Below are 26752 nucleotides of genomic sequence, written 5' to 3' on the forward strand. Positions count from 1 at the left end.
GACAGAAAGGAAATGGACAGTGGTCAGAGTGAAATGTGTTGATGGCTATTCCACACCAATACAATGTAGATTTCACCTCACCCCGATTTGGTTCAAATTGGACTCCAAAGGAGAAGCAAAGGACCAAATGAAATTTATAGGACATTATTACACTACTAGACACATCCCCAAGGAAGTCAATGACCAGAAGGTCTCATATTCATGAAAATATTTATAACAGTGCTTTTTGTAGTAGGAAGGAACTGGAAGCAACTGGGAAATGTCTGCATCAAAGAATATGATGAAATATTACTGTGCTTATAAGTAACAATCATAATAAATACAGAGAGGCATGAGAAGACTTATGTGAACTGAACCAAGCTGAAGTAAGCAGAACCAGGAAGACAATGCATATCATGAACACAATAATGGATGTAAATAACAACAAAACAATCAAAACTGAATGCTGTGGAATTATAATAACCAAGTTTGGGCCTTAAAAGAATAGACTTGTGAAGGCACCTTTGCCAATATAGGAGGCTGTGGGTGCAAAACACTGATTATTATATCAGACTTCTTTGATGTTTTGGTTAGTTTTTCTAAATTTTTTCCCTCTGATAAAGGACAGCTCTCTGGAAGGGGGAAGAGAAAAGATATATTGGGAAATGAAGATAATATAGAACAAAATATATTAATAAAACTTATGGAAAAAGAAAATCAAAGGGCATTAAACTCATGGCTTTTGCTACCATATCAGACTTCCAGAAGAGCCGGAGGAGGGTCTATGTGGTCTATTGAAAAGTGAGGCCTTCCATCTAAAGCAAAACTGTACTACTTGGAGAAAAATGAGGATAGCTTCTCTCTCCAACAGCAGGAAACAGATGGGAGCCAGATCACATCTGCTTCAAACTGCCAAGGAGAAAAAAAAAAGTGACATGGAATTATATTTCTCGACTGAGAGTCCTTAAATTCACTCAATGTTTCTGCCAAACCACAAACCATTTTCTAAGTCTAACTTCCCTCCCCATGCAAATAGTTAAATACACATCAAGTGTCCCCAAGACCATACATCATTCAAAGGCAGGCATCCTATAAAGGATGTTACTCAATGAGTCATTATCTCCCCAAAACAATAACAATTGTCTCACAATAAGAGCTCAAAGTGGGCAATGAACAATGAACTGGAATGATTTCCCCAGGGCTGCAGCCTGACAACACCCACCTGCCATTTTGAGGGGGAAGAAAATGGAATATGGATGCTAAAGGGGGAAATATGAGGGGGGAAGAGGAAATTAAAAGAGTAAAAATGCAGGGGGGCAGATGTTCTAGAATTTTCCACATTACTAAAAATGCTGTTAAAGCTGGAAGGAAATTTAAAGCTCATCTAGCCTAACCCCCTCACGCTGTGAATGAGGAAACTGAAGCCCAGAGCATTTCTGTCTTGACCAAAGTTACAGAGCTAGTTAATGACAAAACCAGAACTGGGTCCCAGGTTTCCTGATTCTCAGTTCAGTGCTCTTTTCCACCTTAGTCAATGCCTCCATTAACTAAAGGCACACACTCATAGTGAAGTGGTACATTAAAAAGGTAAACTTCTTTTCCTCTCCTTCCTTTCCTCTTTCAAGCACTGCTCTGAATCTGGGCTCCTTGAATGACTGATATTTTCTGAATCTATGACAAAATGTGCTATATAAATCAAGTGCCCAATTGCACCAAGACATGTAATCAGTTGAAAAACAATATAAGTCTCTAGTAACAAGCATTTGTTGAATACCCACTATGTGCCCAGCGCAGAAGATACAAAGACAAGAGTGAAAATAGACCCTACTTTCAAGGAGCTTTCATTCTTATATGGGAGACAATGTACAGAGACAATGTACATTCATATAGAAATATACAAAATCAATACCAGGTTGTTGAGCAGGAGAAGCAGGAAAGACCTCATGAAGAAAACAGTCTTGAGCTGCACCTAGAAGGAGGCTTGGGATTCAAAGAGACAAAAGATAGGAGGCAGTGTATTATTTGAAGGAAAGTGGATGCAAAAGCATTAAGATTAGTGACAGAATGTCCTTTTGAAGGGAGAAAGTCAGTTTGACTGGATTTTAGAATATGTGAAGAGGAGTATTGTGCAATAAGGTTGGAAAGGTAAGATGGAAACATTTTAAAGAAAAAGTTGTTAAGAAGTCTGATCAATGCAATCACTAACCACTGTTCCAGAGGACAGATGATGAACCACTGTTACCCACCTCCTGAGAGAGATGATGGATTCAAGACACAGAATAAGACATGTTTTTGGACATGATCAATAAGGGAATTTGTTTTGCATGAGTGCAGATATTTGTTACTAGGGTTTTATTTTCTTTTTTTTCCCAATTAGGAAGAAGCAGAAGGGAAGAGGGAGAATAATAGGATTCTCTCACCTCTAAAAAGGGGGAGGGAGCAAAGAAAGAAACCCACAAAAGGAAAACCAGAAAGAATTCTAGAAAAGCAGGACAGCTTTGACAGTTATATTTTATACACTTAAAAAAAAAGGAAAGCAACCCATATGTAATAGACATTTTCAGTTTCATACACATTCTCTCTTCTTTTGTAATGTATATAGAAACACTCATTTATTTTGTGTTTGTTAAGTTCAAAGTAAAAATAAAATAAAATAAAAATTTTTAAGGAAATAACTTGAAGCCAGGCTGTAAAGGGGTTAAAACGGTAAATAAAACTTTTTGATCCTAGAAGTAGAACCACTGGAGTTTACTGATTAAGGGAATAAGAAAAGACACCAAAGTGAAGGACATATTTATTCCACCAAAGTAGGCCAGCACACTAATGGCAGGATCTTTTGATCTCCAATGGAGGAGTGAATAGTCAGGATCAATTCCAATGAATCAACCCAGTCAATCAAACAATAAGCATTTGTTAAGGGCCACCTGTGGGAGGTGCTGGGGAAACAATGCCAAAGAATAAAACCATCCTTACCTCAAAGAGCTTATATTCTAATGAAGAAGACAACAAGTATGCAAAGATGTTTAGATAGAATAAAAATCATTCAACATAGTTCAATATAAGGTGACTCAAGAGGTAGGACACTAACAGTTGGAGAACTCAGGAAAGGCTTCATGGAGAAGGTGAGGAAATCACAAATCCATGAACTATTGAATAGTCCGGTTCAAGAGGGCAAAAAAAAAAAAAAAAAACCCACATTTTTTTAAAAAACTGCAATTCCACCTGTATTCTGAAAGGTCCTAAGCCATTTGGTAAATTAATGCAGTACCTCACTCTACCTAGAGTTCTCAAAGGCTAAGCCAGGTTCTACCCAGCTAGAAAATCATCTGGCAAAATCCTAGTAATGAACTCTGTCTATCTTTCGAGGACCAACCTCACAAAGTTCCAAGAGGTTCATTACCACAAAGCTGACCGTGGTGGGGTATACATTTTTCAGTTTCAACAACTCACAAGATGGCAAAGGTACCTCCACTTAATGAAAACGTAGAGCCAAGAAGGGATACCCCAAATATGAGGGTTGTTTGTTTTTAAGATACAGCTAAACTCCAAAATTAGAGTTCTGTGATTGTTCGTTTAAAAAGGGGGGCCATTATATATAAAAAGGGGGGACAAATCTAAGATTATAGATTAAGAGTTATAAGGTACCTTAGAGGCCATCATATCAAGTACAACTCTTCCTTTTAAGGAGGAGGAAACTGAAGCAACAAATAATCAGGGTCCCACAATTAGTAAATGTTTGAGGCAAAATATAAACTCAATTCTGACTCCAGGTACAGCGCCTTATCTGTTTCTGCCTATTCCTAAGGGATGTCCCAGCTTCTTCTCTCTTATATCCACATAAAAAGAAAGAATGAAAAAGTTTTAAAAATCTGAGATCCTCTGAATGTACTCCATAAAGAATCTTAATATGCACTAATATTATACCAGGGACTTCTCAGGTAAACTGAAGCCAAATCCACCTTCCTCCCTTATTTACAAAGGTGAAGAACTATGGCTGTGAACTGTTACACATACTACCAAGACTCAGTTAATGTTTTGGTTAGTTTTGCTAGGATTTGGTCCCAGGGCATCCTGATTCTGTGTCCAGCATTCCTTTTGCCACACTATATTGCCAGCTTCAATAAACCTTTCAGTGATTCATAAGTAATTAATGCATTCTGAGCCATCAAAATGGCCAACGAGTTGAGAGACAGAGAAAGAAATGGAGAGAGGGGGGGAGGGAGGGAGAGAGAGAGCTACCACCTCTATGAACCTAAAAGGAGGATGAGATGAAAAAACAAACCAAAAACCATCACTCTGTAAACTGCTGAAATCCTGTTTTAAATCACAGAAAGGAACATGTATTTGAGATTGAAAGTCACAAGATAATATATGTAAAGCATACTGCAAACCTTAATGTGCTATATAAATGTCAGCTGTTATTACAAACCAGTCTTCATAGACAGGGTCTAAGAAAATACCAGTTTAGAAAAAAATCTTTCTTAGTTAATAGATTTTTTTCCACTATCTTTCCTCATGCTTATGCAGTTAAGGACAATTACCACCACTAGTCCAGAAAAGTGCTGTATGACTATTTATAGAATGTACTTTCCACGTCCATTAACACTGTTATCTGCCCTGAGCCTAATTTCTTTCCGTTTGTTCTGATTTCCCTCAAGCCCTTAGGTCCTAGCTGCTTCATGGTTTGGGGCAGAGATCACAAAGAATGAGCCCAAGGATATGAAGCCTTTGGTTTAATTGGCCAAGGGCAGACATTCTCTAAGTGGAATGCCTTCCCCTATAAAATCACTCCCTTTTTTTGCATTCACAGGCTTTTCTTAACTACAGCATTTTCAAATCTCATTTAAACTGAAAATCCTCCATTAACTTTCATGAAAAGATGTATTTTAAACGATGTTTGATCTTCACACGTCCTATGGAACATTAGCATTCTGCTCCTTCCAAGTGCAATACAGAATATTAAATACCAAGACTTCTTTGAACAAAAAAAAAAGAGGAGGTAGAGGGAACAAATCCATGCTTTTCATAATGAATTTCTGATGAACTTGACTATACAAAAGCAAAAACAGATATTCAAAACGCAGACTGAAACCAGAACACTGACTCATCTTACCCAAGACCTGCAAGCCAATTCTGATCATTTTAATTGTTTAAATGACTTATCTACTATCTTGATCCTATAGAATAAACAAGTGATGAATTACACCTCCCTTCTATTGGAAGCAAGTGAGACATTCAGGATATGTAATACCACTAAGACTATGAGACAGTCACCTATTCTGTTGTTTCTGGTCTGTTTTTCTTTGGTCCAGTAGCAACCTTGGGGGTGTAGGGAGTGTGGGAGTTGTGGGGGTGTGTGGGTGTGTGGGTGTATCTGGAAACAACAGATAGAAAAAACAAAAGGCATCAAAAAATATTTTAAAACAAATAAATGTGTGCTCTTCATCTGGACCTTTATGAATGTTGAGGATTGATCATTTGCCATTAATAATAATTATTGCCCACACTTAATAAAGGGATTTCCATAGATCACTCATTTCACATTCACAACAACCCTGTGAAGGAAGTAGCAAAAGTTCTTATTATGGGGCGGCCAGGTAGCACAGCGAGTAAGAGCACCGGCTCCAGTGTTGAGAAGACCTGGAGATCGAATCCAGGCTCAGATACTCAGCACCACACCCAGAAATAACTGACCGTGTAACCTTGAGCAAGTTACTTAACCCCGATTGCTTAAAAAAAAAAAAGTTCTTATTATTCCTATTCTAAAGATGGAGAAACCATGGTTCCAAAAGATTAGTGCTTTGCCTAAGGTCACATAGCTAGTAAGTTAAAGAGGCAAGACTCCAAATTTATTGTTCACACGTTGATCTATGAAAAGCTACCATGAATGTATTCCAATGATATTTATGTACATATAACATGCAAGCTTACCATACAGTAAGGACAGTTACAAACATTCTCAAAGCTTTCCATTAAAGATGTCTTAGTACTATACACACCCCATACAGGAACTGTGTAGAAGTGGTGCTCCAGAAGATTGTGGGGCACATAAAAATGTATGTGAAGGTAAGGACCCCAGCTGAGGTCTCAATGTCTGGATATGGGGCAATCCTCCAAATACCCCCAATACACCTCGAATCCTCATTGCTCGTACACTTATAGTAATGCTAAGGGCACGTTTTTTTTCTCCTTGGATCTCACAGAAACTTATCCTCATTAACCTAGATAAACAGAGGTACTGGGGGCAGAAGACTGGTAAGGAAGCCACCCAAAAGCTTTGTTCATTTGGTAAGGTTCCACAGGCCACAGTTTGAAGAAGTAGGAACCAGCTGATTATTCAACATTTATCAAGCATTCATCTGTTGCCTTCTGGAGAATTGCTGGAGCATAGCTATTAATATCACTTTAATCTGGTTTCATTCATAAATGTTTACTGTCCCTAAAGAGTAAGCAGTTTGCTAACATGTCAATTGCATGGGTGGCCCAAACCATGCACAGTTATCTTGTTTGATACATATGTGCCTGTCACATAGTAAATTTTTAATAAATATTTTAGTCTATCTATCTGGTATTTCTGAGCTTTTTCCTAGAAACTCCAGGAAGTTTGTAGTCATGATACAAACTCACTTATTTTTTTTAACATCTCCATTAGTGATGCAAAGGACAGTTATTAGCATTCTGTCTAAAGACGACAGCAACAGAAACATATAACAAAAGACAAAATAGTCTGCCCAAAGTCATAAAAAGTTTGGGGCTAGAAGAGACCTAAGGAAATATGTAGTCCAGCCCATCCATTTTCCAGATGAGGAAACTAAGGCTAAAAAGTATGTTATTTGCCCAGTCACACAGGTAGTAATTAGTAGAGGTGTAATTCAAACCCAAATCCTCAGACTCCAAAACCCAAGCTCTTCAAAGAAGTTAGGTGGTGCAGTGAATAGAGAGTTGGGCCTGGAGTCAGGAAGACCAGGTTCAAATCTGACTCCAAATACTTACCAACTGTGTGACCCTGGGCAAGTCATTTAACCCTGTTTGCCTTGTTTTCCCCAACTGTAAAATTGAAAAAATAACACTCACCTCCCAGGGTTGGTACGGAGATCAAATAAGATAATGTTTGTAAAATATTTAGCACACTAACAGAGCACAAAGTAGGCATTATATAAATGCTAGCTATATTTTATTTTCTTTCCAAAGCAGCATTTGTTTAGGGACTACTTGATTTTGAATGATTCCCATAGTATAGTGGAAAGAGCCCTGAATTCAGAATCAGAGGATCAAATCTCAACTCTACTACTTGTGTGACCTTGGACAAATATATAAACATAGAAATAAGTGAGCCACTCATGTAGTAGGAACAGGATAATAGAGAAGTAGTTTGAGTGTTGTACTGGCATCCACAAAAGTTAGCAAGTCCCCAAGGCAGGCCTCCAGCACACTGAGTAGATTCTCTACAGATGATTTATAGAAAGACATGGACCAGAATAGAACAGAAAGAGCAGTATGAGGGGAGGGGAAGGGGAGAGGTTTGACTAGATGACCTCTGAGGTCCCTTCTAACCCTATGATTCCTTTCTTTTGGCCTCAGTTTCCTTAAAATGAAGGAAAAAACGAAATGATCTCTGAGATACCTTCAGGCTCCAGTTCCTAAGGAGCAGCAGAACCAGAACTAAAGTCCTTGCACTTTGATGCTCTCTGAATTTTCCAAAGTGTGTTGTCAGGGACACAAAATGGGGGTGGGGGCAGGTAGAGGAGGAAGACAAAGCATGGTAGAAAAAAAAATGGGAAGGTCCAGCATTGTTTGGATCCTCAGAAAAAAAGGGTTTTTTTAGGGGAGAGAGAATATCACTTAGAATGTACTCATACTGGCTCGGGCATAAGCACTCTGCCTAATATATCCAGCTCCATGGTTTCATTATCAAGCTCAACTTAGTTACAGACACATTATTAAAAGAAGTGTGGGGGGGGGGGTGCAGGAGGAGAAAATCAGGCGGCAGAGAGTGAGGGTATTAACCCATCTCTCATGATATCCCAACTGTCCGCTGGCTGTCAGAGAGATGTGCTCTTCCCTGCCCTGTCACAAATGTCATATTCCAAGAAAAGCCAGTTCCACTTAGAAAGTGAAATTGTTCCCCTACACATCACACCCCTTTCTCCCACCACACACACCCTGGATTATTTTAAAGCTACTAACATGCTGGGGCAGGGCTTTATCTAACTCTCCCGTTTCTGGATCCCAGGCTGTATGAAGAGAACAAAGAAGGCACTCCAACTCCGGCGATCTCCGCCTTGGAGTCCAGGGCACGTCCTCTTCGGCCCCGGGCGGCGTCGCCCGACACATCCCACCCGGATCGAACGGGTGCAGTTCCGTGCTCCTCCCTAACCAGAAGGGTCCTGCGCACCGGGGCTCTCTGCCCCTCGGGCTGGGTGGAGTTGGGGTGGCTGTGTGCGAGTGTATAAGTGCCTTTGTCCTTCGCAGCGGGCACCCCCCTCCCGGACATCCCCTCTTAGCTTCTCTTCGCCAGCGTCCCTTTCACTCCTCCCTCACCCCCACACCCATACCCCCACCCCTCTCTAGTCTAAAAGCAGTTTTCCGTGAAAACTCTACTCGGCCCCCACCATCGCTGCCTCAGCTCGATAGACTGCCCCCCAAAAAACTACAACCATATGGCAGTACCTCCCTGGGAAAGATAGGTTCCTCTCCCTGCTAGCCCTCCTCCGAGGGAGCTCTGCGCCCGCCTTCGTCCCGGGGGCGGATCGCAAGGACCGCCACAGCGCACCAGTTCAGTCGCGACACTTTTTGTTTCCAAAAGCGGGGAGCGCGGGTCCAGAGAGGGGGGAGCTTCAGGAGGGCGTCCCCCTTCTCTGGTAAGGGGGGGGGGGGGGCGCACAGGCACCTCCCCGCCTTCCTCCCTACCGTGTTCTCGCTTTTCTTTGAAAAACTCCGGTGAAAGAGAGCGACAAGTTGTGGTCTGGGTCTTGGCTCTAACCCCTCCCCAGCCCTGTTGCTTGACCAGCGGTCAAGCTCAGCCCCTGCTCCGCAAACCCAGGCCAGACTGGCCGGCCGCAACCCACACACCCCCAGCTCCGAATCAGCCCCAGGAAGGCAAGGGAAGGAAGCGGAGGGCGGGTTGGAGTAGCCTGGCCGGGTGGTGTGATCGGCGGTCTGCGAGGCAGGCACGGAGCAGCCTCCTCTCTCCACCCGGAGCCCGAGCCTAGCGCGAGCTGGGGACGCTCTTTACCTCTCACTCCACCAGGCTCGGGAGTTCCCAGGAGAAACTTTGCCATCCACATGAGGCCACCATGGCTAGTTCAGTTCCCGGGGCTGGGGGAAGCAGCGGCGGCCGCTGGGCATCATGCTGGACATGATGTGTGCGAGACTGGGAGAGAAGCGGAGGGAAGAGCGAGGATCAGCGACCCAACAATCAGCCCCATTCACACTGGAATGAGAGGAATGTCAGGCCTTTACCTACTGCCCAAATCATAGCAACCTCTGCTGGGTCCTAGTGGTGCACCATGTACTCGCCGCCGCTCCAGTCCCCAGCGGCCCCAGCCGAGTAACAGGGGGAGGGGGCAGGCGCTGGAATCCGTCAGTGTAACCCTACACTTTCAAACCCACCCCTACCACCCCAAGCACGGCTGCTGGGCCCTAATGCCCGCCTGGTCCCTAAAAATAAAAAAAAAAAACTTTCACCTCCTCCCGCATCCCAGAGACTTGACCCGTGAACCTGACCGACAACAGAACTACTCAGTCCCTAGTCCATACTTAGTGTGTTGTCCCGAAGGTGCCTAAGTGGAGAGAGCTCTCCCTCGGTGCCTCTCAGGAAGAAGTCAGCCTGGACTCTTTTATTTAGAGTCCTTGCATAATTACAGACCCTGGATTTTCTCTTTTCCTACCTTCTCCACTTCCTCCCCCATTCTTACAACTCACTGGAGCCAAGTCGTAGCAAAGAAACAGAAATCGAGATCCAGATTTGTCCCTGGGGTTGAGGTGGGGTTCTGCCTAGTGTTTTGTTTTGGAAAAACAAAGCAAAAAATCCTTCCAGGTTGAAAGGTTGGGGCTTTGATGTTCTGAATTCTATTGTATTTTCGTCTTTGTATTCTCCCTCACACTCCCCCGTCCCTAGTCACATGTGGTTAGACTTCAAGCGTCGACGTGCCCTCTTGCCAACAAGGGAGCTAAAACAGTCTTGGGATGCTTAGTTGTTAGATATAGGTGCCATACACGGTGCCTACGAGCCACCAAGAAATTCTTGACCTGAGAAGAGGCAAAGCAAATGACTTGAGAAAAAGCTTCTTTGAAAGAACTGACAAATTCTCACCCTTTCCCCAAAGATTTAAAGGTGGCATTGGTGAGGAGAGGGGACAGGTTGAAAGCCCCACTACAGGGCCCAAGCTTCCCTGCACCCAAGACTTTCCAGATACTTAAAGTGTTGGCTACAAGAATGACTCAGAGCTACAGCAAGCAGGAAAGGAGGAAGGTAGGAAACACCAAGGAGCTGCCTCTCCTTTTTCCCACCTGCTGTTCTCCTTCTCCAATGCCATAACACTACTCTCATGCCTGGATTAATGCAGTTCTGTCCTAATTGGCCTTTTTCCCCCCAGCTTCCCCTCTTCCCATTCCCCAAAACACTGACTTCAAATTAATCATCCTACAATACAACTTTAATCAGGTTACTCCTTGCCTCAAAAAATAACAGTGCATCACAGCCACAGAATAAAATCCAAACCCTTCGATTCATATTCATTCATTCATTTAACAAGGTTCTCTATCTTTGAGAGAATGCTCTGTTTGTGAGGAAGCTACTGGATGGAGGGGCTGGCCTCCAAGGCAGGAAGACCCACATTCTAGTCTTGCTTCTGATCCATATTAAGTATTTGAATCTCTTAATCACTTAATGTCTCTGTCAATGCCCTACCCAACTCTCAGAACTGCCTTAGTGTATCGAGTCTCCACTGTAGTGATTTTCTACAGTGATGAAATTGAATAGGTAGGCCCAGATCTTCCCTCAAAAAAAAAAAAAAGTTCAATACTTAAGGGCCAAGAAAAGTTTCACTCTCATATATACCCCATATTCAATCTGTTGCCAAGGCCTGCCAAATTTTGCTATTGTAGTATCTCTTGAGTATAACCTACTCTCCTTTGACACTGCCACCAGCCTGATACAGGCTTTTATCATCTCATCCCTGGACTACTGCAATAGCCTGCTGGTGGGTCTTCCTGCCACAAGTCCATTCCAGTCCGTCCTCCAATCAGCTGTCAAGGCAATCTTCCAAAAGCAGGTTGAACTATATCACTCTCCTACTCAATAAACTCCAGGGGCTCCCTATCACCTATAGAATATATGTGTATGTAGGTATAGATAGACAGATAGACAGACAGACAGACAGACAGACAGACAGACAGACAGACAGACAGACAGACAGACAGATAGATAGATAGATAGATAGATAGATAGATAGATAGATAGATAGATAGATAGATAGACAGACAGACAGACAGATGTGTGTGAGTGTTTCCTCTTTTGGGAGATCAAACTCCTTCAAAGTCTGGTGTCCTCCTAGGTTTTCCATTTTCTTACACCTTACTCTCTCTGCATCTTTGCTGTTTTGTTTGGTCGGTTTGCTTTTAACACTTTATTTTAGGACCAGATCTGTGATGTTATTGGTATGACGAATTAATCTAGAAACACTGTTCCTTGAACAAGACTATTCATTCATCTTTTCAGCTGTCTCCTATGCCTGGAATGCTCTCCCTGCTCATCTTCACCTCTTGCCTTCCCTGACTTCCTTCAAGTCCCAGCTGAAATCCCACCTTTTATAGGAAACCTTTCCCAATCCCTCTTAATTTTAGTGCCTTCCCTCTGCTGAATATTTCCAGTTTATCCTGTTTGTACATAATTGCTTGCGTGTTATTTCCCCCATTTGACTATGAGCTCCTTGAGGGCAGAGACCATCTTTTTTTCTTTTTCCCCTATATTTAGCATAATGCCTAACCAGTGGTAGGTAGTGTTTATGGCAGGCCCACCTCAGGTTTATCAACTGACTGAAGAAAGGAACTAGATGCTGAGGGAAACAGAAAAAAAAATTAAAATACAATTCCTCCTCTCCAGAAGATCACCTGTGCAAAAACTTCTAGTTGTAGAGACAAGATAGACACACATGGAAGCAGTTAAGTAGCAACAGTGTATGTTAAATGCCAAAATAAGCATTACAGAGGAGTTTCTAGATGAAAGGTTGAAAGAGAGGAAGAGCAGGGAAATAGGGGGAAGCATTTGAGCTGAGCCCTGAAGGATGAATAAGATTTGAAAAAACAGCAGTGAATATACAGGCAAAAGCATATGAGTTTACATATGCCCAAAATGTAGGTGTCCAAAATCAGCATGGTTTGATATGTTTGGGAGAAAGACCTGGAGTGGAACATTTGTGTTAGGAAGCAGGATGAGGTAGGTTTTCATAGATAAAAATAATAGGATGTAGGGAGAGAAGGGACCTTAGTGATGGTCTAATTCAATCCCTTCGTTTTACAGATGGAGAAACTGTGACAAAGATACAAAATGAAGTTACATAGAAAGTTAGTTGGCTGAGGTAGGACAAAAACTCCTTATGCCCTATCAAATGGCACTCTGTCACTACTTTATTAATGCATATTTTAATTAATTGACCATTAATTAATGATTCAAACTCAGATTAACAGCTCTGGTCATTATTGTATTGTTTCCTGTGTCAACCTATTCTGCTTTATGTGAGGGTGAGGCTATAAAGTACATTGTATTCAAAGTATGCCTTTGTTCCCATAATTTCCTCTGCTGGCAAATACTCTCTCCATTCCCCTTTTCACCTGTTAAAGTCCTAAAGATATTTTAAAGCCCAGCTCATACGCAACCCTCTCCATGAAGCTTTCCCTGCCCAAGTTTTCCTTGGCCAATCCAGCCCTCATTGGCCTGAACGTCTAGTCACTGAGAATCTGTCTTCCCAGAAAAGAGCACTGAGATTTTTTTTTATATTCAGTGCCTTTGTCTCATATGTATTAGACATGTCTTCTCAATCAAACTTTGAATTCTTGGAAGGCAGAGATCATTTATGTCTTCTACTTCTGAGTCCCCCACTGGCATAGCAGTGAGTACATAGCAACACACCTTTAGGGAATACTGATTGGTTAATTGTTTCTAGAAAGCTTATTAAAATGCAAACCTTGGGGATTTCCCTGGTAAGATGGCTGTCTAAGAGGTTACTTTTGTACTGGAGTCTGGTCCATTTGCATACTTCATCAGCATGAGGACAGGGTGAGATGAAACAGATGTCATCTCTCCATCTGGAGAATGCTACAGAATTGCTTTCCAAGAGAATCATGGTGAGATGTAAATGTAGTGCCTTGGAGAGACTGGACCACGCATGGACATTCTGTAACTAGTTTTGATTGGCAAGAACCTTTTTCTGCTGGCTGCATAGCCAGAAATGTCAGTGTTTTTAAAAAGGTCTGAGTCAGCTCCAGACATTTCTTCATCTCACTGTCTTCAGCACGCTGGAGGTATGACTGCCATTGGGAGAAAGACTGAAAGGAAAGGGGCTATAGGGTCTTCACTTTCTCAGGCCATCAGCCCTTTAAGAAATGGTTCCTCCATGACCTTCTCATTTATTCCTTTCTATGCTAGGTACAGAGAATAGAAACTCTAAATAAGGAAGAACAAGTCACAGGAATACAGGAGTCAGAATTGGGTTTTACAGTATTAGAGCCCCAAGGAGCAAGGACTCATCTTCAGTAGTGACCTTCAGGACTCTAACCCAGTGAAAGGATTCACTCAGCAGTCATTCCATAACTAGACATGAACTTGGTGGGAACAATTCTAGGTAGGCATTGAGTTAAGTTTTGAGCCTAAAACTCACCCCAGAATGAAGTAGTATAGGAGAAAATGTTTGTACATTTGTTCTTGCTATATCTTAGAAGTAAATACCCTTTTATAATAGCTAATTGATGTTAAATGGTTAGACAGAACATAGTCGATTGGGGGCTTGAGCTGATGGCAGGAAAAAAATATTTCACGAATCCCACAAAGTACCTGAGAACACTAATGGAGAGATATAGTCTGTCTGACTCTAGGAGAGTGAGCTAGAATATATTTGTTATAGTTACAAGCTCACATCCTCCTCGAAACCTAAAAACATCTGAAAATGTGCCAAGTAAACTAAAAACACAACAAGGTGACAGGAAAGAAATACCTACAAGGAAGCCATCACCAAAAAAGTCAATGTGGAGACTGAAAAAATGAGGAAGTAATCTCTTAATCCAAGAAAAAATAAAGTAGGGAAATTGAATGTCGTTATACTACTCCAAAAGAATGAAATAATTAAAATTAGAACTCCAGAAAAAGAGAATGTAATGGTCACAATCCATATCAGTCTGCCATTCTCCTACTCAGAGTAAGTGGAAATTATAAGAAAACAATAAGGAGATAAGGAGTGAATTTCAATTCAATTAAATAAATATTGATTAGTATATAAGACACTATGCTAAAAGCTTGAAATATAAACAAAAAATTCCTGTTCACAAGGCATTTACATTTTCTGAATGAAATTAAAATTCTTTATGAAAAACTCAAAAGGAAAAAAATTGCACAAATTTAGCTAAAATTAAAAGGGAAGTAACTAGAGAGAAAAAAATCTTTGCAGCAAGTTTCCCTGATCTCTTTCCCAAGATATATAGGCAGCTGATTCAATTTATAAAAATAAAAGACAATGGTCAAAGGATAAGAACAGGCAATTTTCAGAGGAAGAAATTCAAACTATCCACGGTAATATTAAAATATGTTCCTAATCATGAATAATTAGAGAAACAATATTAAAGCAACTCTGAGGTTCTGCCTCACACCCATCCAATTGGCAAAACTGACCAAAAAAAAGAAAAATGACAAATGTTGAAAGGGAAACAAGTATATTAATGCACTGTGGGTGGAACTAAGAATTGGTCCAGACATTCTGGAAAGCATTTTGGAACTATGCTCCAAAAGCCACCAAACTCTGCATGCCCTTTGAACCAGAGATTTTTACTGTTAGGTCTATGCCACAAAGAGATCAAAGAAAAAAGGAAAATGACCTATATGTACAAAAACATTTAGAGAAGCTCTTTTTGTAGTAGCAATTAACTAGAAACTAAAGGAATGCCCATCAACTGGGAAATGGGCTAAAAGACTATGATATATAAATATAATGGAATACTATTACACCACAAGAAAGATGAAAAGTTCCAGAGAAATCTGGGAAGACTTGTATGAACTGATGCACAGTGAAGTGAGTGGAACCAGGAAAATAATTTATGCAATAAGGATGATAATAACAACAACATTGCAAAGACAAGCATCTTTTAAAGACTTTAAGAGATCTGATCAATGCAAAACAATCAACCACAATTCCAGATTCCCCATAATAAATCATGCTGTTTACCTTCTGGCAGAAAATTGATCTCCTCAAGCTGCAGATTAAGGCATGTATTTTTTGGATATGGCCGATGTGGGATTTAGTTTTGCTTGACTATGCATATTTGTTACAAGGATTTTATTTTTTAGTTTTTTCATTGGGGGTAAAGAGAAGATGGAAAAACAGGAGATATTTTACTCATGGAAAACAATATTTGAAACTAAATTTTTAAAAACTCAAAATGGGTTTTTAGATGTAAAATTGAAAAATCTTAGAAAAGCATTTGACTACCCTGAAAAAATGGAGGAGGAACTAAAAATATTCAATGAACCGATAAGAAATATTAAAATAAAAATTGAAAACTACCTAAGATACCTACTATCAAAAGCATCTGACCTAGAGAACAGGGTTTGGGGAGACAATCTAAGAATTATTGATTTCCCACAACAGTATAATGAAACAAAAACTGAAATACCATGTTTCTGGAAATCATAAAAGAAAATTGCCCCAAAGTATTGAAACTAGAAGGCAAAATATAGATCGATAGAATCTGTCAGTCACCATCAGATTAAAATCACCCTCCTTATGAATAATTTGATGAATAACTCATCCAGACATGGGATTTTCAAGTTCTAGAATTCCCAAGTCAATGAGAAAATATTGCCATTGAGCAGGAGAAGGCAGATTGTAATAAAGAAACTTTACTCAAAATCCCATAGGACTCTCTATCAGCAACAAGAAAGGAAAGGAAGTAGCAGAATATGACCTACTAAAAAGCAAAGTAAATTAACCCAAGAATAATTTATCCTGCAAAATTGAGCATAATCTTATGGTGGAAAAATTTAGTTTAGCAGAATTCATGATTTCTAATCATTTCTTTTGAAAAAAAAAAAAAAGCCAAAGTTAGGGGAAATCTCTGAAATGAAAACAGAGCAATTTGATTTGGAGTCACACAACTTTTCAGTCCTGGCTCTGACACTTGCTAAGTGTGACCCTGGGGAGGCACTTGACCCTTAGTACATCAGTTTTCTTTTCTGTAAAATTAGGGAATTGGACTAACTGATCTCTGAAGTTCCTGTTAATGGAACCATGATTCAGAGAACTGACAAAAGAAACTATAGAAAGAGCATTGAACTTGGGGTCACAAGACCTGAGTTCAAATCCAAGTTCTGGTGCTGTCTTGGCTATTTTGGGCAAGTCATTTAAATTCTCTTGATCTCAGCATCTTCATCTATAAAATGAGTGAGTTGGAGATGATGACTTCCAAGGCCTTTTCCAGCTGAAGATAAAGGATTCTTTGATGTTGTGACTTAAAATAAACAAGTTTGACTACCTTGAAAGGCCCAGGAGATGACCCAGTGCTTACCTTCTTCTGAACGGGAAGAAAAGAAATATTAAAAAAAAAAAAGCCTAGAGAAACAAAAAAAAGGAGAGGGAAAACAGTATTCATTGTAACTGAGACTTCATAGGTGAATGTCATTCAAATAAAGGGATGGGAATGAAAAAAGGAATCTCATTGATCACACTCTAATCTGAACCAGTCAAGGAAAGGTTTTAATTTATTTTTTTCACTAGTGTAGGTACATAAAGAAATCAAGACTAGGGCAGCTAGGTGGTGGTGAGTAAAGCTCTGGCCCTAGAGTTGGGAGGACCTGAGTTCTGTTCAGCCTTACACACTTAACACCCACACAAAAAAACTAGCCGTGTAACCTTGGGCAAGTTACTTAACCCCAATTGCCCTCCAAAAGAAAAAAAATCAAAACTAGTTGAAATTCATCTATAATTAACTCTGTGCTTTTTATTTTAAAAATTTTAAATGGATATCTGGATGTCAGTAAGGTTTTATTTAAAAAAAAAAAAAACCTGTTTTATTGACCAAAATAAATAAAATAATCAGAGACCTGTCCTGGAATAGGGATGGGAGGCAAGGAAGAGAGGAGTCTACCCCCTACCTCCTGGACCCTCACCACACACACACACACACACACACACACACACACACACATACACACACACACCCCTAGTCTGTATGACTAACCACCTGAAAAGTGCTCAAAAATCATTGTTAATCAGAGAAATGGACAATAAAACAAACTTGAGATATATCAACTCAAATCTATCAAACTAGCAAGGATGACAAAAGATTAGAAAATTTATTGTTGAAACGGTTGTAAAAAGATAGGCACACCAACTTTCAATTGCTTAAGCCATTAATTGGTTCTATCTTGCTGGGCAACAATTTAAAACTTTGCTATAAAAACTACTATATTACTATAGTAGTGACATATATAGAGATATCACTATTGAGACTAGATCTATAAAGAACAAGCTTCTCTTAGGCCCAAAGGTGTTCATAGTGGCATCATTTGTGATAACAAAAAGCTATAAACAAAATCTGTGCACAAGGATTGGGGAAAGACTAAACAAATGATTGTGTAATAATATATTGGCATATTACTAGACTATAAGGAATGATGATTATGAGGGGCTGAGAGACATATGGGAAGACCTGCGTATGAAATGACGAAGGAAGAACGAAGGAAGCAGAGTCAAATGAAGATGGATGGATGGATAGATAGATAGATAGATAGATAGATAGATAGATAGATAGATGGATAGATAGATGATAAACATTTATATAGTTCTGTATAGTTGACAAAGTGTCTTACATACATTGACTTATTAGAGCCTTAAAACATCCTTGTGAGGGATATAGTAAAAACAACAATAATAGTTATTATCATGACTATTATCTCCATTTTGCAGATATGGAAACTGATGTCCAGAGGGATTAAGTGACTTGTCCATGGTCTCACAACTAACATACATCAGAGGTAGTACTCAAACCTAGGACTTTCTGACTCTCTGTCCCAACCTCTGGCCACTGCTTATAACAATGTAAATAAAAATAAGACAAACTCTTGAATCTTAATACTTTTCTGTCAGAGTTAAAGAGCTCATCCTTTATGAAATGCTGTTAAACAATTTATTCCAACCACCTCCCTGGGTCTCAGGTCCATTAGCCCTAAAATGCAGAGGTTTAAACTAAAAGATCTCTGAAGGGATCCCTGCCAGCTCTCAATCAATAATCCCATGAGTCAGTAAATGAACTTGTTTTTGGTGAAGGCATTTTTTAGGGGGGTTGTTTGAGGGTTCACTGGGGAGTGTCTGTAAATTATCTATAAAAATCTATAAATTATCCCCCAAAACAAACAAAAAGAATATGAACCTTTCAATGTCATCTTTCCATGCCATCTTGCTATCACCTTTAGCAGAGCTCTTCTCTGCCTGACAAAATGGAATTTGAAACAGATTTACTTGTGGTGGAAAGAACAGGAGGGATGCTTTGCCTTGGCTCTAGCTTTTCAGCTTACAAAGAACTTTCACATACATGGTCTAATTTGATCTTTTAAAAAATTAAAGGGTATATCGGCAACCACACAGGCATACCCAGGATAGCTGCTAGCACAGGTTCTTAGATCTGTTTAACTAGGAAAGATAGCTGTTTAAGGGGTCAACAATCTTCTTTTTAATGATATTCACTAGTTCAGGGGAAAAGTCAGCACCTGTTCTTCAGAGAAAATACAAGCAGAGAAATGAAGACCAACAGACAGAGCCCTGACTCCCTGAATCAACTATATACTTTACATACATCCCTGGATCAAGAGAGCCTTTACATCTGAGCAGTCAGGGAGTTCTGAACTTACAGCCACTCAGAATCTCAACCAGGGAATCACAAGATACTTCTCATAAGCGAGCCCCCAAAGCAAAATACCAACTCAGAGCATATATACACTTCTCAGAGCCACAAGTCATCATAACCTTCATGACTCAATACCTGATTAGAAATTAGCAAAAGGTGTGAAAGCCTTCCTACAAGCAAGCCTCCTGTAAGCAAGCTTCCCTTAATGGGCTCCACCTGAGGTCTATTGATGGGCAGGGAAGATCTTAAATCCCATTAACATTACAAGAGGCATCTCGCATATACATAAAATATATATATATGTGTGTGTATGTGTGCGTGTGTGTGTGTGTATAATACTTTAAGGTTTGCCAAGAACTTTCCTCATAAACACCTTATGAAATAGATGTAGTGCAAGTATTATACTCATTTTAACAGAGGAAGAATCTAAGGTTTAAAAAGGTGAAGTGACTTATTCTTGTTCACCTATCTCACCTATCCCTTCAGAGCCAGGATTTAAACCCAGAACCCTCAATTCGAAGTTGATCCTTCTTTCTGCTATATTTTACTATTTCTTGATTTTGAAGGTGATGAATACTCAGAACTTTTTGCCAGCTTCATCTTGTAGGAGTCTTTTTTACTTATATATTGGGGTATTAGGTAGTTAGGTGATACAGTGGCTGAAGTCAGGAAGACTCATCTTCCTGAGTTCAAATCCAGCCTCAGGTTAGCTGTGTGACCCTGGGCAAGTTATTTAACCTGTTTGCCTCAGTTCCTCATCTTTAAAATGAGCTGGAGAAGAAAATGCAAACCACTCCAGTATCTTTACCAAGAAAACCCCCAAAAGATCACTAAGAGTCAGATAACTGAAAAACAACAGAACAATAACAATTGGGGTATTAATTAGATTTAGGAAATCTGGGACCCAATATGAACCAATCAACTGCCCTGTGAAATGTAACCAGGACTATCTCTGGACGTGTCCAAAGCTCCTCTTCTTGACTGCATCCAGTCATGAATGCCTCTGCACTGAAGATCTTAATACTCTGAGGTGATGGAAAAGTCCCCTTATTGGCTACTGAGCAGCAAAAGCAAATGATTCAGTGGATGTTTTTAAGAGAGAAGCCCCACTCTCAGTTCTTTCTACACTTCTTGCCGTGGATCACATTGAAACTTATGGATTAAGCCATTTCCCATGTGGGGTGGAAGAAGGATGGCTTGCCTTGTCCTTAGTCCCGGATGCCATGTGGCACATAACATGCATGTCCTGTCGAGATGAGCCTCAGCCTGGCTCTTTGACTGTTTTTTTCATGTTTTTCCCCTTGATTGTAGTTGACTGTATCTCATTTGATCTTCATGACAAGTAGGTATTCAGGCTTAATTATCCTTATTTTATAGATGAGGTCAAGTGATTTGCCCAAAGTTACACAGCTAGTAAAGTAGTGCTAGGAAGGTTTGATAGGATGGTATCAAGACAAGTAAATCTTAAGGCAGGGGCCCTGGGCAGCCAGAAAGCAGTGGGCACCTGGAGTTGCAGGGACATAGGACAGAAAAAGTGAAAGTTCTTTATGAAGTTTCCCAATTGGAGGAAATATGAAGGAATCCCCAGGACTACCGATACTAGAGTCTACCTTGGGCAAAACTGTCATCCCATTCATTTACTTATTCATCAGTTCATCCAATTTGCATTTATTAAGTCCCTTCTGTATTCAAGTCCTTGGGCTAAATGTTAGGGAAGATACAAAAATGTGCTAATCATAAGCCTTCAGTCAAAGACCAGATGATTCGCTAACAGGCATGTAGTAGATGGTATGTTTATTCATATGTGAGTTTCTGAGGCCCTTTCCAACTCTGAAGACTGTTAGATAAACTTTGCCCCGAAAGTTAAAGATTAGTCCTCTAAATGTGTCTCTGCTACTGCCCCTGTCGGTGCTCCTCTTCATCCCTTATACCTCCTTCCCTCAGCCCCCCAGTTTTCTTTCTGATGTCCAAAATCCATGAGCACAATGGACTTATCTGAAACCCCCTAATTTAGTACCCCATTAAGACCTACTCTCTTGAGAAAGTACCTCCAAATTATAATAAATCGTCCTCCTTTCCTTTTCCTTAGTACAAGCAACTCAGCTAGATATTAGTAGAAAATCATATTAATAATAATTCATATTCATATAGAGATTTTAGGTACAGTCTTTTCCTCATGTAATGGAAGGATTGGATAATGGGGGTTCAGTCCTTAGAGCATGTTCAGTAAATAGCTATAGCATTTTATTTGGCTGTTGAGCCTCTGTCTCTGACACTATATATGTGACCTTGGGCAATAAATATAAGCTAATTGGTTGATTCATTAGATTGGTTGATCTAGAATGATCTAGAGAGTCTTCCAAGGGAGAATCTATTAAAGAGCTGAGCATGGCGGAACGAGGGAAGAGGGGAGAAGAGAAGTAGAGGCTGAAAGGAATCACCAGGACCAAAGGATCATAGAAACAGTTGGAAGGGGCTTCAAAAGTCATCTAGTTCAGATGAGGAAACTGAGGCACCAAGGCACAAGTGACCAATGTTGACCTTGTTCATTTGTTTCCTCTATCCCTTCCAAAGGAGGTAAATACTATAGTGATTTATTTATTTTCCCCTCTGCACGCAGAAAACCAACTGAGAAATTAGTTGGAGTTCTCATATTTCTGATGATGTTTCAGACAGATGCTTTGGTTTATAAAGCTGGAAACATACCCAGGCTTTAAAACAACAACACAAAACCTAGATTTTTTTAAAAAGAATCATCAAAATAACTGAGGGAATACGTAGGTCAGCGTGTTCATGATGGAGATCTCTTGTAATCTGTTTTTAAATGAAGCTTGTTTGGATTTTTTTTACTATTGTTGTTTATTTACTATTGTTATATATTTTTTACTATTGTTTACTAAAACTCGACCTTTTGCTTCACAACTAGACAGAATATTGGCCTTGATGGGACACTTTTCACACCCCTTATGGCAACTCTACTGTTTTCAGATGTTATGAACATTTCTCATCTTCTTTTTCTGGAACAGAAATAAAATAAACAATAATAGCATGACATATCTTGAACACACACATATACACACATACACCCACACACCAGCCATAGCTCATAGCATCACAATATTTAATAGCTTAAGGAAATCACAGGAGACCACCATTTTGTCCAGCCTCCAACTGGACAACTCAGTTATAGGTGCAGAAGTAGGGAATGGCTCTCTCCATTCCTTGTTGTTTCCATCGCTCAAAATAGTTCCCAGGAAAGCAAGACTGGTTCTAATCCTGCCCCTGCCCCTGCCCATTGGGAAGCAATGGGCAAGCCAACAACCTCTCTGGGTCTCAGTTTTTCCATATGTAATAAAATGAGGGGACTGGACTAGAAAATCTCTAAGGTTCCTTGTAGCTCTAACATTTCATGATGTTCAGTGATTCAGACTTCAAAAATCTTGTACTTTTTGCTATTCATTATTGAATTAGCAAAAATGTATTGAATATCGACTATGCCCCATATTATATTTGGTCTTTGGGGACAGGAGTTTTCTCATCTGTAAAAAGCATTTACCTCACCGTGTGGTTGTGAGGATCAAATAAAATAATATTTGTATGTTGATATTATTAGGATTGTTACTATTTACTACTACTATTATTATTACATGTGATATTTATTAGACATATTAGATAGGCAAGTCCTTGACTCTCAGTGTTCTTATCTAAAATATGTGGATAATAATCCCTGTAGTACTTTAACTCATTGAGGTTTTGTAACGCTCAAATGAAACAATGCATATAAAGCATATTGCAGCTTTGAAGTGCTAGAGATATTTCACCACTGGGTAGCATTGGTAGGAAGGAGAGAAGGAGTCAAAGCCGGAGGGAGAGGGAAATTCTCATGCTTAACCTATTGGTAGAAGGGTGATGATGTCTCAAGTTTTCTATGGTTCTCAGAGAAAGTGGGTCCCTCAGGTCTCTGTCCCTCAGCTCTGCCTCTCTCTGCAGGGCAACACAAACTCATTATCTAGTGTTTGAGGTACATTGTGGATTTACCCAATCAGGAAGCAGTTTTCAAGCTCCCACCTCCAGCAAATAGCTGCTTCCTTCTTGATTTTGCTGTTTCCTGGGTTTTTCTCCATTTAGCTGTCCCATCACAAGCAAGGACCTCTCACTGCTTCTCAGTTTGAGCAAGTGGATTCATAACCTGTTCTGGAAATGAGAAACCTACCATCACCATGCTACTCTGGTGTCTCTCTCACTGTTGGTGTGGAATTCCCTTGCCATAACTGGGTCATGCCATTTTCTTTTTCACTCCCCCATGAGACACTGACTTGACCTCCCTCTTCTTTGGGTGGTGGCAGAGTGAGGTTACTTACCTAAATGTCAGTTACTATTTTATAGAGTAGGAAACTGAGACCCAGAGAGGTTGCTATTGCTTTAAATAGTTGGAATTGTGCCAACATTTTGAGAGGCATCATCATTTAGATGACCTTTAGGTCACTTCTAGGATTAATTTTTAATCCCAGAGATTCTAACTGATTTAACTTCTAGCCACACCTGGTTACCATTTACTGAATTATGTTGTAACAGTGCTACTTTGTAGTTATACTGTAGTATAATAAATAGAAAAGGCACTGGGCTAAGCTGTCACCTTTTCTGGGCAGCCTTAATTCATCCTCACCAACCTCCCAGCCTAAGCTGACAGTATTTATTCTCTTCTTCCTTAAATATACCTAGAACACTTTGTATATTTTTCCCCATCAATGCCTATATTATTCTTGTGAGAGTTCTTATTTTAAATGTCTCCATCTCTTCATTTGAATGCAAGCTCCTTGAGGACACTCTATCACTTTTATCTTTGTATCCCTAGCACCTAAGCATACTTTTTTACAAATAGAAATACTTGAGAAACATTTCTTGTTTGTTGAATTAGTCTAAGAATCAAGATACCAGGGTTCTAGTGCTAACTCTGCCACTAGCAAGATGGGTAACCTTGGGTTAGTCACCTCTATTGGCCTCAAGTTATACATCCATAAATGTAGGAGGTTGGATTAGTTTATCTCTAAGGACCCATTCAGATCTGGATGTGTTTTATTCCCCCTCAACCCCAACCAAGTGTTTAATTTAGTGAGTAGGAATAACAGGAATTAGAGCAGTAGAACCAAATATTGCTCCATAATTGGAGAGAAAGAACATATGGAAAGATCCAAAGGATGTCCTTCTGCCGTGGAAAGAGAATGTCTCTACAAGAATAGGAGGATTTGACAAACTTCCATTCCAAGGATACACTCCCAGGACTGCACAGACCAGTTTGGAGACTTGCTGGGACTCAGAAAGGGTGAAGGAAAAAAATTCATAGCCACATCAATTCTATCCTGATATTCTGTAGTTCCCTTACAACCCTTAAGTGTTCAGATTTCCATGTGCTGAGATTTGGTACATATATAGTACTCTTTCTCAGGTACTTCAATAGGGCAATAGAAAAGCAATTTTTAGGTCATCCAGGAATAAATATAATTGCCCTGGAGAATGTAAGAAGCAATATAAAGGGATATAAGAAAAAGGATGAAAGACAAAATATCCCATAGAGAAAGGTTGGATATAAGCCTGGTTCTTAAACATATAAAAAAAAACAGTAAGACTAACGGTGATAGAAGGAAAAATTAGCAAAAAAAATTTAAGGACCATAATGTAGTGCACAAATATTATGCGATGTAAAGAAAATTAAAAGTAAAATTCCCAGTGAAAAAGAAAATTCTGTGGATATCACAAAGATCATAGAATAATAGAAAGAGATTCCAGCATCATATAAAAGAGAAATACAACTTCTAAAAGAAGACATTATTATGGAAATTGGTTAAGAAAGTAGAGCTCTCCAAATGTAATTAACCAAGACAGATTAATAGAGTATAGAATTTAGAGAAAATATCTGAGATGAAAATCCCCCCAAATCAGTAGAGATACTGAAAAAGCAAATGAAAAGATTTAGAATTCAAAAATATAGAAGAAAACTTGGCAGAAGAGAATAAAAATACATTAATTTTGAAAGACCACATGAATTCTATATAAGCCAAAGAGATTAGCCTTGAAGATATAATGTGCAGAGATAATAAGATCATGGGTCTCCCAGAAGAACATAATAATTTTTTAAAAATATATAAATATAAAACACTTTATATTTATATATTTTATATTTTATTAGAGTATTTTTAAAATACTCTAAGAAATAATATGAGAAAAAATTCAGAACCTTTAAATTTATACAACAAAGTACAGATCAAAATCAGGGATCACCTCCAAAGAAGAATTTGAACATGAAACTCCTCTGTAGGATTAACATCCATAGCCCTGCCCCCATTTCTTCATCTATGAAAGAATGTCAGTTGCAATAACTCAGGATTGCTCTATAACCACAATAAATCAGAGAAAAGAATGGAATATTATAACCAATGCCAAAAGATACAGATATATAGATATAGATACACACATACACAAATGTATGTATGTATTACTGCTGAAAAACTGGGCCTAATCATCAATAAAAATATAGAAAGTCCTTCAACCAAAAAGATGCATTTGAGGTACTATAGAAAAAGAATTGAAAAGAACATTCAATTTACAATGACTCTAAATAAGATAAAAACTAAAAAGGTGAGTATATCTATTTTTGAAAAGACTAAGCAGTGAAATTAATTCCCTCATGTTTATAGGCTATTGTTTAAAAAAAAGATTGATTATTAAAAGAAAAACAAAGAGGAATCATAATAGGCCAAAAAGCAACTAAGGAATTAAAAATTTAAGGGGGAGTTAATATTATTTAGACTAACTCCCATACTTCCTAGAAATTATTCAACAACTTATGTAGGGAGGATAACACATTGAAAGCTTACTTGGGGAGGAGACTCCCAACCTACCTTATAGATAAACAGAGAAGGGGTCTTTTTGTTTGTTTTTTGGAGGGGCAGTTGGGGTTAAGTGACTTGCCCGAGGTCACACGGCTAGTAAGTGTGTGAAGTGTCTGAGGCTGGATTTGAACTCAGGTCCTTCTGACTCCAGGACCAGTGCTCTATTAACTGTGCCACCTAGCTGCCCTGAGAAGGGATCTTTTAATCTTTCAATAAAATGGAAGAGTAAAAAAAGTGGGAGAGTAAAATGAAAAGAGTGAATAGGAAGAACTAGGATGGGGAAAATGACAAGTCTTAGTCTCAAAGGAAAAATTAAAGGGTGTCATTAAATACCCTTTCTTTCTTTCTTCCTTTGTCTTTACATCATCTCTTATCTTCTTCTACAGAAGTTGCCCCTTCAATTTTCCTCTGTCTTTTCCTAATTTTCAACCTCTCTTTATCCACTAGCTTCTTCCTTCTTTCCTTTAAATATGTCCACATTTTCTCTGTCCCAAAAAGTATTCACATGGTCCTACTCTTCCCTCAAGTTGTAGTTATATCTTTTTTTCTTTCCTTTAACAGCTAAATTCCTGTTTTTAAAAAGCTGCCTATGCAGGGGGTGGGGGGGGGATGAGGGTTAGAGGTGGGGAGAGGGGGGGGGGCGCAGCTAGGAGGTGCAGTGAATAGAGCACCAGCCCCGGAATCAGGAGGACCCGAGTTGAAATCTGGCCTTAGACACAACACACACACACACACACACACACACACACACACACACACACACACACACACAC

General features: G+C 39.5%; 1 protein-coding gene across 10 annotated transcripts in view; it reads right to left on the reverse strand.

Annotated features, from left to right (window-relative positions):
- Window positions 1–26752, reverse strand: part of AMOTL1 (angiomotin like 1) — a 254555-nt gene that overhangs the window by 159799 nt on the left and 68004 nt on the right. The window contains exons 1-2 of one of the 10 annotated variants that reach the window (XM_069080087.1): window positions 9442–9585; window positions 9215–9352 (exon numbers count right to left, since the gene is read on the reverse strand). The exons of 5 other annotated variants lie outside the window; for them this stretch is intronic. In XM_069080087.1, the coding sequence (XP_068936188.1) occupies window positions 9215–9266 (52 nt within the window). In that variant the 5' untranslated portion in view covers window positions 9267–9352; window positions 9442–9585. Of the gene's footprint in view, window positions 1–8649; window positions 8913–9214; window positions 9586–9738; window positions 9763–26752 lie in introns of those variants that run through there. 4 more of the 10 variants (XM_069080095.1, XM_069080088.1, XM_069080089.1 and 1 more) reach the window with 4 other exon arrangements.

The sequence above is a fragment of the Petaurus breviceps genome, unplaced genomic scaffold, assembly GCF_028583685.1.
Source record: "Petaurus breviceps papuanus isolate PSGF00001 unplaced genomic scaffold, PetGlider_PUasm1.0 91133, whole genome shotgun sequence".
Lineage (NCBI taxonomy): Eukaryota > Metazoa > Chordata > Mammalia > Diprotodontia > Petauridae > Petaurus > Petaurus breviceps.